Source organism: Psittacula echo (genome assembly GCF_963264785.1).
Source record: "Psittacula echo genome assembly, chromosome: 9".
NCBI lineage: Eukaryota > Metazoa > Chordata > Aves > Psittaciformes > Psittacidae > Psittacula > Psittacula echo.
In genome coordinates, this window is record NC_137745.1 from 23539065 (window position 1) to 23552229 (window position 13165).

A 13165-nucleotide genomic window follows, 5' to 3' on the forward strand; every position below is an offset into this window, starting at 1 on the left:
CTGGAGCATCTCTCCTATGAGGAGAGATCGCAGGAGCTGGGCCTGGTTAGACTAGAGGAGAGCAGACTGGGAGGGGATCTCATTAATGCAGATCAGCATCTCAAAGGTGGGTGCCAGGAGGATGATGCCAGACTTTCCAGTGGTGCCCAGCAACAGGACAAGGAGCTATGGCCATAAACTAAAACACAAGACCTTTCACTTCAACATGAGGAAGAACTCGACATTGAAGGTGGCAGAGCACTGGCACAGGCTACCCGGGGGGGCTGTAGAGTCTCCCTCTCTCAACACATTCAGAACATGCCTGGACATCCTGTGTAACCTGCTCTGGGTGGCCCTGCCTTGTCAGGGGATTGGACTGGATGATCTCCAAAGTCCCTTCCAACCCTAATGATTCTGTGGTCCTGTGATCGCTCAGCAAGGCCAGGTTAGTGATGTCATGAGCAGAACCTGCTGGGCAGGGTTTTCAGGCTGCTGGGTGCCTACCTCCCCAGCAGAGGTTCATGGAGAACCCCTGCAGACAACTCTTTTTGTGCTAGCAGCCATCGCTGCTCCTTCCTCCTTGCATGGGCTTCCTGTGGCAGCTGTGGTGGGACAGGAGGCTGCAGACATGCAGGTGGTTTTGTTTATTCCCCATGGGAATGTGAGGCACGAGACTGAAAGGAAATTACTCCAACTCAACCAACTCATAACACTTACAAAAACCAGGAAACACTCTAATTTTCTGTTGCAGACTCAAAGGGGTGTTGTCCTTCTCTTTTTTTTTTTAATTGCATTAGTTGCTCTAATAGAAGACCAGTCCTAATCTAATACTTGAGTCTATAGAACAGCCCATGACAAAAATGAAGCATTACCCCCTGTGAGCTCCCACCTATGTTGGTAAACTTTTCAAGTTTAGACTAGATAATAGCTTTGCAGCACATTTTAAAAACAGGGTTAGTAACAATTTTCAGTGCTACAAATCAGTTTACAAATCCCCTGGTGGTCTTTGAGAAACAATGTTCTGTTAGTATATTTCCAAAGCTTTCAGAGAATTCTGATTTCTCTTGTTCATTTCTCTGTTTCCCTCTACGTGCAAAAAAACTTAAATAATCACTAGACTGTAGTTTGCTTTATCAATGCACTGCTCTGGCATAAGCAGCAGCAGCCTCTGATTAGCCAGCAAAGCCAAAAGAAACCCCTGAGGGTCAATGCTCTCAGCTGTGTTGGCTCATCCCACCTTCTCTGCTAAAGTGACAGCAGGTGATCCCTCTGAACTTCAGCAGGTGGGATTGTTGCATCTAATCAGGATAAAAGGGGCAGTCTCCTAGAGCACACCACTTGTATCACTTCAGTTCTGAGGTACTAACTTAAGGTTTTTTTTTTTCTTAGAAGTTGTATTTTATTAATTGCTATACCAAGCTTGGAAAGTCATGGAGAGATTTGATGCTTACATCATTGGTGGTACCATTATTTATATTCAGAAATACTCTTTTTCTTCTTGCAATAGGAACATAATTCATGTCATTGTATTCTAGCAACAAAGAAAAGGTAATTCTTGCTTTTAAGAATTTATTTGATTAGATGCTTAGAAAGAAATGATTCAGAGATAGAGTGAAAATAGAATTGCTTGTTCTGTTTAAAACCTCTTCTTGCAGGTTCTAGTGCTCTGTTTGTTATCTGTGTTTATAGAGACAGGTAACAAGCTTAATTTAAGTAATTGAAAATGAACTCAATTTAGACTTTATTTGGTCTTAACGTTGCTTTCTTATACATAAAGAAATAGGCTAGTGCTATCATTATTATTACTGTTTTTACATAACAGCATACTGTGTGATATAGCTTCAGCTTCCCCTTATTCTTTTCCTCTAGCTGAAGAAAAATTGAATGATAGAATGCTTCCATACACTTCATTTTTAAGATAGTTATTAGAAAAATTAATAAGGTAAGCTAAGATACTGACTCTGTTTTCCTCTACTCCAGGGGTTCCTGCTAAAGAAATGACTTGCAGATGAACAGAGTAACAACAACAAAGTAAGTCTGAGTTGATGACTTAAAATATTCTTTGTGAAAGAAGGTTGTATGTGTGGTAGTTGTTGCAGGCATTATGTAGCTGCCGTCTAGTCTGTAGTATGAATTATGTGGGTGGCACCTCAACAGGGCTTGGCTGGAGGTTCGTCCTCAAAGATAAGTTTGTCAACCTGCTGAGTATAGGAGCAGTTTGTTTATTGGATGTGCAGAGGAGCTTGAGCTAGGTGTCTCCAAAGGGGGATCACTGCTGCAGGTTGTGTACCCCAGTTACACCCCTACAGGCAGGTTTCCTGGAATGTACCACCCATTCTCCATTCTGGTCAGAGGGTTCTTGATTTCTTATTGGCTTTCTTGGTCATTGGGCTGGCTGCCTTCTGAAATAGCGTCATTCCTGGGGAGTTGTTTCCTTGGTTCTTTTCTTCCTTGCTTACATCTGCTGGTTTTGTATTTGCAGCATTAGTTTTACAAAAAAATTTTACTCTTGGTCAGCTCTTGCAGCCTATGGCTTTAACTACTTTAGTTCCTAGTACTAAACAAGGTTATTAATCCTAACAATTCCCAGCTGCAGTGCTAACTTACCTGCTTCTGCTATCTGTGGGATGAGGCTTTGCAACTCCAAGCCATGGAAATCTTCCAGCAAATGGAGGAAAGCAACCAAACAAACCCCCTAGAAACTTGTGGGGTTTTTTTGTTTGGCTTTTTGTGTGTATTTTTTTCTGTGGTTTTTTTTGTTGTTTTTTTGTTGCTTTTTTGTTTGTTTCCTCATACCTCCCTAACCCCCCCCCCCCCGTATATGAATAATTAAAATCCATTTCTAATGAGAAATAACATATGTCAATGGCTACTGCTAAATCTTTCTGGAACAGTGTTTCCACATTGTTGCTTAATTACAATTCCAATACTCTCTAAACCAGGCTATTTATATAAGTGGTTAGCTTAAGAATTTGCAAATAACTAGTTTCTTGATAAACCCTTCCCAGAGTTTGTTTTAAATACTATTGCCTATGGAACCATTTTCTGTCAGGGCAATTAAATAGTTATGTATCTGTTGATTTCTTCTCGTCTTTCTGTGGCTTGCTTGCCTTGAGCCTTAAATGTGAGAATACAAGAAATCAAAGTCTGACTTTAATGGTACCTGGTAACTGCAGCACCTTTTTATTTTTACTGCCAGACCTTCTTGCCTTCTTCCTTCAATCGAATATTCCACTCTGGACTAGTGGATCCAGGTGCAGGAGCTATATCTAGTGAGCATTAGTCTGTGTTAGCAGTGATATAACATTAGCTCTTTACTCTTGTAGTATTTTTAACTAGCTTTCATTTGTTTGCTTAGAAAGCTTTTCTACTCTGGTCTCTACTGAAGTTTCTCACAAGTGAGTTAAAACCAGTTCCCTTAATATCTACCCTTGCTTTGGCAGAACCTTGTTTGACTGACTTGGAGTAAAATCAGACTGTATATAATTGGGAATTTGTGCATATATTCCTTATAAGCTCATGCAGCCTGGAAGGGGGAAGCTCTTTAGCATAATTAAGCATTATGCTTAATAACGTACGTCTGGATTTTTACCATTCTTAGTGCTGTTAACCATAATCTTATGTCTATTCTGGATACTTACAAGAATTTTGTAACTTCAGTGCAAGCGTTGTTTCTCTGTCCATTTATTTACTGGATCTGGAAATGAGTAGCTGTCTTACTGCATTTGTGATAGTGCATTAGAAGCTTTGATGTCATGTGGTGTAGATATGGTAAGGGAATTCTGTGTTTCCCAAAGGGAAAGGGTATGAGTAAGCATTTGGGATAAGTACCTGACAGATGGTGCAGAATAGACATAGATCTTGTCTTGAAGCAGTGATAAACCTTTGTTGTGTGTGACTAGATCAAGTATCCAGGCCAAGGCACAAATAATATAGGCTAGATCTTGTTATTGCTGTCATAGAACTAGAAACTGGTGACTATGTCTACTCAAACATAGGGTGACACAGTCCACATGTGCCTGGTGGACAGCTTTTCTAGTGATGTCGTCAAAACTGGAGAGCTGGGGTTTCTGTTCTGATTCTCAAAACACTGGAAAAAGAGTGAAGTAATTGGATGACTGCGATATCCAGGGATCAGCAGAGATAAAATGGTTTAGCTTTTTTTTTTTTTTTTTTTTTAACTTAATTTCTAAAGTTTGAGGTACTGAAATGCAACTCCAGTGAGAACTTACTCTTATTAGAATTTACATTTATTTTATTAAAGCATCTTGATCTAGGCCTGAGACATGGTTAGGAGAGGAGGCAGTCTAGTGGTAACAGCTGTGAGTAAGAAGTACAGCATAGAAGTCTTTTCCTGAAGGTGAAATAAGATGATATTTTAACTTCTTTGACAAAAATATCTTTGGTTAGGCTACCAAATGGCATACAGAATTATACTCTAGCCAGGTGGTGAAGTGGGAGCATTAAACTAAGTGATAGCACCTGAGTTTTGGATAAATGGCTTTGCCCTTCTTTGGTCCTGTTGCTTGTTATTGGGGAAAACAAAGGGTAAGAAATCTTGAATGTCTTAATGAGTTACAAGTGAGGAGGCGCTATGTGAGTGCTAATGCTGTCATATTGTTAATACAAAAAAAACCTTGTCCGAATTGGATGGGAACTGGTGTTCTTGAAGTAGGTTTGCTACAAGCAGAGTCTGAAAAAGTTGTAACTGTAAATGTAATGACACTTTTCTTTGACTGTTTCAACATATTGAATGGCAGAATCTAGCAAAAATAAACTGTTGGGATTGAACAGTAATTTGCTAGTAGCTTAATGAACAAACTGGTCTGTGTTGCTGTTGCAGGTAACCAGGCATTCCCCTGGGAGCCCTTCCTGTGTGAGATGAGGTTTGGCTCTGTGATGAGCTCTTCTGTAATTACAGCCTTGATGATTTCTAACCCTTAGATTAAAAGGACAGAGGTTTGGGAAAAGCATCTGTAAATTCACAGCCCATGTTATACTGGTTGCTAGTAACAAAACATTAGTTTGAGTTGTCTTCGTCACACTTCTTCTATTGATGAATGTATTATTATGGAAAACTGGTAAAACTGGATCTAACTTTTAAAGGTTTGCAGACAAGGCTTTTCTCCTCTTAACTACCTGGGTATGGCTTTTGCAGCTGATGAACTCGAGGTGATGTCAGGTTCTTACAGCTGGCAGACAAGAAAGGGGAAAAGGATTCAGGTGTGCAGTTGGGAAAACAAGATGTTAGTTTCCTTAGAGGTGAGATCTTTTCTGAAGAAAGGTCCTGTGGCATGTGGCAGGCCTTGGAGAAGAATAAAGGAGGGGTTAGTTTGCTTTTTAACAAAGGAGAGTACAAAGTCTTAAGACTTAACCAACAGTGTAAAGAAATCAACACCCTTTTTCCAAAGCGGGGGTTAAGACACAAAGCCAGTGAAGGGAGTGGATGTATTTAAGCCAAGGGGTGGGGGAAAGGTTGTGGCATTGCACAAGCTTCTGAGAGAAGAGTGCTCTCTGAAAACTGTGATTAGTTACAGCTGCAGACAGCCCTGGCAGCACTGGCCTGACCTTAGGCACTGCTCTTGAAAGCACCGATTTGGAGGAACTGCTTGTGAACAGGACTTTAAGATGGGGGGGGGGGAAGTTTGTGTCTAGTGCTTGGACTACAGGGAAAGCTTTATGTGAACTTGGGGGATCCTGGCTATACCATGAGCTGTTTAAAAGCTTTAAAATAGCTTAAGAATATTGTCCCTGCACTGAAGGGGGCAGGGTCACAGCTGAATCCATCCATAACCCTGGGTGTGTTGTGGAACTCAGCTGCTGCTTGGCAGTTGTGTGGAGGAAGTGAGTCTGGTGGGGTGTTCCCAGAACTACTGTTTTGGAGCTCTTGGGTAAAGAGACTTGCCAGGATAACTGGCCTCAAGACAAAACTTTTCCATTGTAATGAGATGAATTGTAGTTGTTCCTCAAACTTAGAGCCCTCAGCAGTGATGCTGAGTTGTCACTGAAGTTCTCTGTCTCAAACAAGCCATGTACTCCACAGGATAATCTGACACGAACTGTTCAACCACGTATTTCCATGGCTCAAATTTTTATGCCCCATAAAAAAGCTGGTCCAAAGGGACCCAAACAAGGGTCTAACAGTGGGTGCTGTGGTGTGACCTGCAGGTGGAGAAGCCTGGCACTTAAGGCAGTGTATGCACAGCTGCTCTTATGCACAGATAAGCATTAGATTTGTGTTTATACCGAAATCCCCAAATCTTTCCCGACCGGTATCGCACTTAAAACATGCAGTATAGTACTCGAAATACAAGCCAAAGATGTATCCCTTCACCGTCATACACTCAACAACTTTGTGCCGTTCACAAAGCAGAATTGTTAGCTTAACTCTCGCAGACTTTTTCAAGTGTGCTGAATTCCCAGGAGGCGAAGCGGCGCCGGCCGCTGGCGCGGTGCAGCCTGGCGGCGTGGCAAAACACGGCCCCAGCGCGGCTCCGTTGTCAAAGCGGCGCTACCGAGCGCGACGCGAAGCCGGCCCGGCTCCTCCGCCAGCAAAACAAACACTGTCCGGCCAGTGCAGCAGACCAATGGCCGAGCGCGGTGGCCGAGGGCGCCCCGCCTCCGCCAATGGAGTGGCGGCGTGCCCGGGGGGTCGGGGCTCCGCCGTGTGATGCGGCTGTTGCTCGGCTCCGCCATTGGCTGGAGGCTCGGGGGTGGGCCCGGGGCAGTAGCGGCGGCGCTGGCAGCTGGCCGGGGCGGCGGCAGGGTTGTGCGCGCCAGCCGGGGTGGCCATGAGGACCGAGATCTCCACGGCGGCGGCGTTCATCACCCGCCTCCTGCGGGCAGCGGGCGGTATTGGCGAGGAGCAGCTGCGGTGCTTCCGGGAGTGCCTGCAGGAGGCGCTGCGCGGTGAGTGGGACCACGGCCCCCCGCCGGGGGTTGGTGGGTGAAGGGGCTCTCCCGGGGCGGCTGGTCCGGTGCTCCCTTCTCTGCCCGGCGGGGGCGGGGTCCGGCGGAGCGCAGGCTCCGCGGGGCTGAAGGGCGGGGGGGCTTCTGGGGCCGCCGTAAAGCTGCTCTTTGTTCCCTCCCGCAGAGCACTATAAACACCATTGGTTCCCCCTGGTGCCCTCCAAGGGCTCCGGGTACCGATGCATTAGGATCAACCATAAGATGGACCCCTTGATAGGAAAGGCAGCGGGTATGATTGGACTGAGCCACGAGAAACTCTTCCAGCTTTTACCCAGCGAACTGACTCTTTGGGTCGACCCTTTCGAGGTGTCCTGTCGCATTGGTGAGGATGGGTCTATTTGTGTCCTTTATGAAAGTCCCCAGCCTGGTGGGAAGGCGACCAAACCGCTGGAGAATAGGAACAGCTGTAAGGAGGAGTGGAGAATTGGCAGATCCAGCCCTTCTAAGAATTACATGATGACAGTATCTAGTTAAAAATGACTGTTCCTTGTACAAAGGATGTATGTTTCCCAATCTCATGTTAAACTTAGATGAAACTGAGCTTGGGTTATTTTTTTGTTGTTTTCTGTGGGTTCTTTTTGTTTTGGTGGGTTGGTTTTTTGTTGTTTTTTTTTTTGGGGGGGGGTTTGTTTGGTTGGTTTTTTTTTTTGGGGGGTTTTTTTTTCCTCAGTTCTTTCACCCTATAGTCATTAAGGCTGTAGTACTGCCAAGTTCTTTGTGGCCAAGGGCTAATGTATAAAACAGTTCTTTTCACTGCATGTTACTTTCTGGACTCTGTACTGTAAATGCACTGTACAGTCGATTATTTTACACATTTATATTTTCAAACAAGTTTTGGCTATTTGTAATAAAGAGCAATATTGTAGCATTCTTTATGATGGATTTTAGTCAAGATTAGCACTTGCTAAAATGTTCCTGAATTATTTGAGCAATAACACAAAAGAGGGGTGGGAGGCACATCTAACAAGCTGCGTATAAATCTTGTCAGTGATTTGTCTGCAGACTTCTCTCTGGGTCATTCAAGTTTGGCTGCAAGGCAAAAGTCACAAAATAAGAGTTTTTTTTTTTCCTTTTCCAAAGCATGCATTTATTTGAGGGCTGGATTCTATCATGTCCTGACATTTTGACAAAAAGAATTGGGGAATTAGTTTGTCTCACTATTTCTAGTTATTGGAGTAGAACAATAAAGACTTGCCCAAACTGCTTTTGGCTTGTTGATGTTTATTGTGTTGTCCCCCTGGCTTTTTACATTGCTCTCAAAGCTTACTCTAGGTATTTTTAATTGTTACAATTAGGAAGGGGTAGCTCTGAATATTCATCTTTATTTTGGATCCCCACAAAAAGCTTGGTTTTGGTAAAGCTGGTGGCTCTGCGTCCTGAGTTGAGCTGAATAGTCTGTGTAGAGCTGTATGGGTTGTTTTTCAGTGTGTGCTTTATCAAACTGAATGGAAGCAAAAATACACTTCTAACACTTGATCTATTGCAAAACATGCTTGAGTTCACTGGGAAATTGAATTTGCTTTTAAAACTGCAGCTTAAAACTAACTAGGAAGATGCAGTTATGTAGCTACCTTGACTCTTCTAGGAGGTAAAAAGCTGCCATTTCTGGTGTTGAGTTCTTTCTCACTTCGCCAGTGTCTCAAATACCAGTGGGTACAAGTTTCAGTAAGTAGAGGGATCAACTACAGTGAATTTGATGTAATACTGAAACTGTGTTGCTTATTTATATGGAGACTCTTAGTACTGATACTCCAGTGAAGGATTCAATATGTGGATATTGTGATTCCTACTGTAAGAAGTACTGGTTTGTAATCAAACTGTAGAAGGCTGCATAATGTCTAGCACTGCTGGTTTTTTGGTAGCCTGGTGTTTGAGCACGGTTGAATACTTGATGAAAAACAGCTTTGTGTAATATTTGTATGTCAGCAAAAAAATCCCAAACTTGTACTATGTCAGTGACATGGTATAACATACAGCAAAGGAAGGGGCAAGTCTGGGCAAACTGGAAAGTGGAGAACTCCATTCAAAAAGAGTTTTGGTTTTGTTTTGGTGTTTTTAATATATATTTTTGTGTGTGTTAGGAGTAAGCCACATCTTTTTCTTGCTGTTTCCCTTAATATCGTGGAGGCAGGGTTGTCTAGTGGTATTTGTTTAACCTGAATAAAATGTGTAGTGTTTCTAGTCTATTGCTCCAATAAATAAGTTTCTGGGTTACTTTAACACATGGGTAATAAAGGTCTTGTCTTTTTATTATACATGATTGAAAGTCAGTTTTCACAATAATGGCTTATTCCTCTCTTGGGGACAAAGTAATGCTTTTTTTCTTCTAATAAAATTACCTGCATTAAATATTTATTTCTTTAGGACACCTAAGGGACCTATTTGACAGATTTGTCAGTAATTAAACAAAACATTAAATCTGCTAAGGGTGAGATGCCCTCTTTGATAAAATTTCATTTGATAACTGGCCTTGCTCCATGTTATATTAACTGCATACATGAAAAGATGTAGTATGGAGCTTTTAGCTTAACAGTGGATTTTGCAGTCAAAGTGGGATTAAAGATGGCTTGGGACACAGAGTTTGATTTCCAAGTAGTTTGTGTGGCTTGGCATGAGGTAGGGTTCAGCAGGTTTTTCAGATGTTCTTGTCCTGCCTGGTGTGTCTTAGTGTATGAGCAGAGAAAAGCCTGGTTTAATCCAGCTGTGGTGAATTCTGTTGCTTCTCATCCTGCCACAATCAATGGGGTATTATACATGTTATATAATACCATGTCTCAAGTATCCTATGCTCTCTGCAAGTTGCTATTTATCATTGAATGGGATGTTTTTGTTTATATAATGCAAGTTCAATTTCATATATTCAAGGTACAGGTGTAGAGGTGCAGTTACAGGCAGGTGGAGGAGACTGGGGAGCTTGAAGAACCTGTTGAAGCAAATAAAATACTTGAGCTGCAAGTGAATGTAGTGTAATATCTGCGACATCTAGGACTATATTCCATTGCTTAAAAAAAGGGCCAAGACCTACTGACAGCACAAAAGCTGTTCTGAGGGAATAGAGCTCTTGGTACTGTTAATTTGGAGGAGATAAGAAAAATTAACTTTCTTTGCCCTGAAAGGTGATCAGTTCTGCATTCTGCCATAGCAACAAGCAAGCCAAAATTTTAACATATTTTAAGTGATGGACTTGTCACACAAGTGACTGCATGTGCTCAGTTGTAATGCAGAACAGAACGGTTTGAATTCTAAAGGAAGAATTATTGCATGCTAGCTTCCTTGAAGCAGTAAAAATATCTGGAGGAACGGTATATTGTTTTCATGTGCGTTTGTATGAGGATGGGTTAACTATTGGATAAGTAAAGCCGAAGGAAGAAACATCTGTAGAGGAAAAATATGCATTTGTCCTCAAAAATGTTGCCCTGTTGCAAAGTGACATTTGTCTTTCTGAACTGTTAAAATGAGACCAAAGTTCCTGTTAGTGGTCAGGCTATAGAAACTGCAATTCATATATATAACACCCCCCAACTCATGATTTGTACCTAAGAGTACAGAGGTATATAGTTTTGATCTGAAAACTTCAAGAGATGAGGGTATTGTCTGTATTTGTTTCAGGTTCTATTACCTTCAGTATTGGGTAAATTCAGATTTATTCCATTCAAGTTTAATTTCTAAACATTAGTGTCTTTTTATTTCTTTATCCTGAGGATGAAAGGCCTTTCAGTATGGCCTCTTGTGTGCATTTGATGCTGCAATCAACTGAAACCTCTTTGCTTAAGGGATTGAAAAGATGAAGCTTTTTCAGTTTGAGCATAAATCATTTTCTTTTACCTGGGACTTACATACATGCTTTCTGCAAACAGTTATTCCATTTATAACATATGGATGAAAATACGCTCTCAAGAAATGAGTGCAGTGGATCAACAGATCTAGATCACTCAATTCCCACCATGATCTGTTCCACCAGCACTGACAGTACTGTGACTGTCACCTCACTGAGAACAATGTGAAATTACTTCAGAACTAGTACAGACGTAACTGCTAAATATGAGGTCTTTCACTTAATTCACCTGTAATTCACACAAGACATTCTTCACTGTTATCTTTATTTTGTCTAGAATGTCATCTGGTTTGGGTGAAGAGCCTTATAAAAGCTGCAATAGTTTGTTACTGCAGTTACTCTCACAAAGGACAAACCCCAGGGTGGTTTAATAGAGAGCTTTTCTATAAAACAGTTAATGATATTGCTCTCCTTATAATTAAACTTCTTACTGTGAAGTGAATTAATACTTCATTAATTAACCTCTTTTTTACATTTGATCCATGATTAAAAGTGTTCTAACTCTCCTGCAATTCTTAGTTGTTACTTTTTTTATATCTGCACATCTACTCTAGAGAAACTTTCTAGTTATTTCTACATGCATCAGAAACAGACATCAGGGTCCTACTGATATCTGAAGGAAGTTCTCTTACGCTGTTTCATAGACCTTGTGGTCATGTTTTTCCTTATGAAATCCTAACAGTTGTCTTTATTATCTGTTTTAGTCATAAGTATATTGGAAGTATTTCATTATACTCTTACAGCACAAAGCTATCTACAATATCAAATGCAGATAAGCAATATTTTGAACTTACAGTTCAATATTAGGTAAGTTCAATATTATTGAACTTACAGTTGTTTGCCTCTCTTCAGCAACTTTGTCTTCATCTTTCCAGTGCTAGTATTTCTTTATGTGCTGATGTATCTCAGAAACCTTTGCATAGCTATTTTTCTTAGCTATTTTAATCATGAATTTTCCTTTTACATTTTTAGTTCCATTCAGAACAATAATCCATGTCTCGTGGCTTTTTCCTGTTTTGCCTTCCCCCTTCCCCCCCCATACCAGTAAGGGAGAGAGATCAGGAGTGTGACTCAGAACTTTGACCTCATCTTGATTTCTGCCTTGAGTTGTGTTGTTGCCTGCAGTCATGAGTTTGGCTTTGTGCAATGCCTTCAGGCTGATCCAAGTCTTTGCAGCGACCACGAGATGGTGGAATTCAGGATCTTGTGTGGTAGGACCAGTACAATAGCAAGTAGAATTGCAACCCTGGACTTCGGCAGGGCAAACTTTGGCCTTTTCAAGCAATTGCTAGGGGAAATCCCATGGGCGAGGCTGCTTGAAGGTAAAGGGGCCCAAGATAGTTGGTTGGCAGTCAAGAATTGCTTATTCCGAGCTCAGGAGCAGAGCATCCCGACACGTGGGAAGTCAAGGAAGAGGGCCAAGAGACCTGCGTGGCTAAATAAGGAACTGCTGGGTATGCTCAAGTGGAAGAGGAGAGTTTACAGGTCATGGAAGGAGGGGCTGGCCACTCGGGAGGAATATAAGGCTGCTGCTAGAGGATGTAGGAAGGCAGCTAGGATGGCTAAGGCCTCCTTAGAATTAAATCTGGCGAGAGGGGTCAAGGACAGCAGAAAGAGCTTTTTCAAATACATGGCTGATAAAACTAACACCAGAGGCAAGGTAGGCCCACTGGTGAATGGGGTGGGTGCCCTGGTGACAGAAGATACAGAGATGGCAGAGTTATTGAATGCCGCCTTCGTCTCTGTCTCCTCTGCCGGAGGCAGTCCTGAAGAGCCCTGTACTCCTGAGACCTCAGATGAAGTCAGGTCACTGGAGCAGTTTGCCTTAGTCGATGAGGAATGGGTTAGAGACCAGTTGAGCAATCTGGACATCCATAAATCCATGGGTCCAGATGGGATGCACCCGCGGGTGCTGAGGGAACTGGCGGAAGTCATTGCTGGACCACTCTCCATCATCTTTACCAAGTCTTGGGAAACGGGAGAGGTGCCTGAGGACTGGAGGAAAGCAAATGTCACTCCAGTCTTCAAAAAGGGCAAGAAGGAGGACCCGGGTAACTATAGACAGGTCAGCCTCACCTCCATCCCTGGGAAAGTGATGGAACACCTTATCCTTGATGCCATCTTAAGGCATGTTAAGGATAAGAGGGTTATGAGGTGCAGTCAACATGGCTTTACCAAGGGGAAGTCATGCTTGACCAACCTCATAGCCTTTTATGAGGAAATAACGCGGTGGATGGATGATGGCAGAGCAGTGGATGTGGTCTATCTTGACTTCAGCAAAGCATTTGACACAGTCTCCCACAGCATCCTCATAGCTAAACTGAGGAAGTGTGGTCTGGATGATCAGGTAGTGAGATGGACTGTGAACTGGCTGAAGGAGAG

At 42.4% G+C, this 13165-nt stretch overlaps 2 protein-coding genes across 2 annotated transcripts in view; both read left to right on the forward strand.

Annotated features, from left to right (window-relative positions):
* The first annotated feature begins 49 nt into the window (after nt 1-49).
* Nucleotides 50-13165, forward strand: part of IPPK (inositol-pentakisphosphate 2-kinase) — a 64357-nt gene continuing 51241 nt past the window's right edge. The window contains exons 1-2 of the mRNA XM_080625416.1: nt 50-424; nt 1960-2010. The gene's annotated coding sequence lies outside the window, so the exon portion shown is untranslated. The remainder of the gene's footprint in view (nt 425-1959; nt 2011-13165) is intronic.
* On the forward strand, nt 6387-8129 carry LOC308225126 (protein BTG1-like). Its single transcript, XM_080625640.1, has 2 exons — nt 6387-6888; nt 7073-8129. The coding sequence occupies exons 1-2, from the start codon at nt 6771-6773 to the stop codon at nt 7420-7422; spliced, it is 468 nt and encodes a 155-aa protein (XP_080481766.1). The 5' UTR covers nt 6387-6770; the 3' UTR covers nt 7423-8129.

Bases quoted from the DNA above. Each gene is read 5' to 3' on its own strand.
- LOC308225126 (XM_080625640.1), top strand. From the start codon at position 6,771: ATGAGGACCGAGATCTCCACGGCGGCGGCGTTCATCACCCGCCTCCTG. The intron at 6,889-7,072 runs GTGAGTGGGACC...TCCCTCCCGCAG, and splicing joins CCTGCAGGAGGCGCTGCGCG to AGCACTATAAACACCATTGG.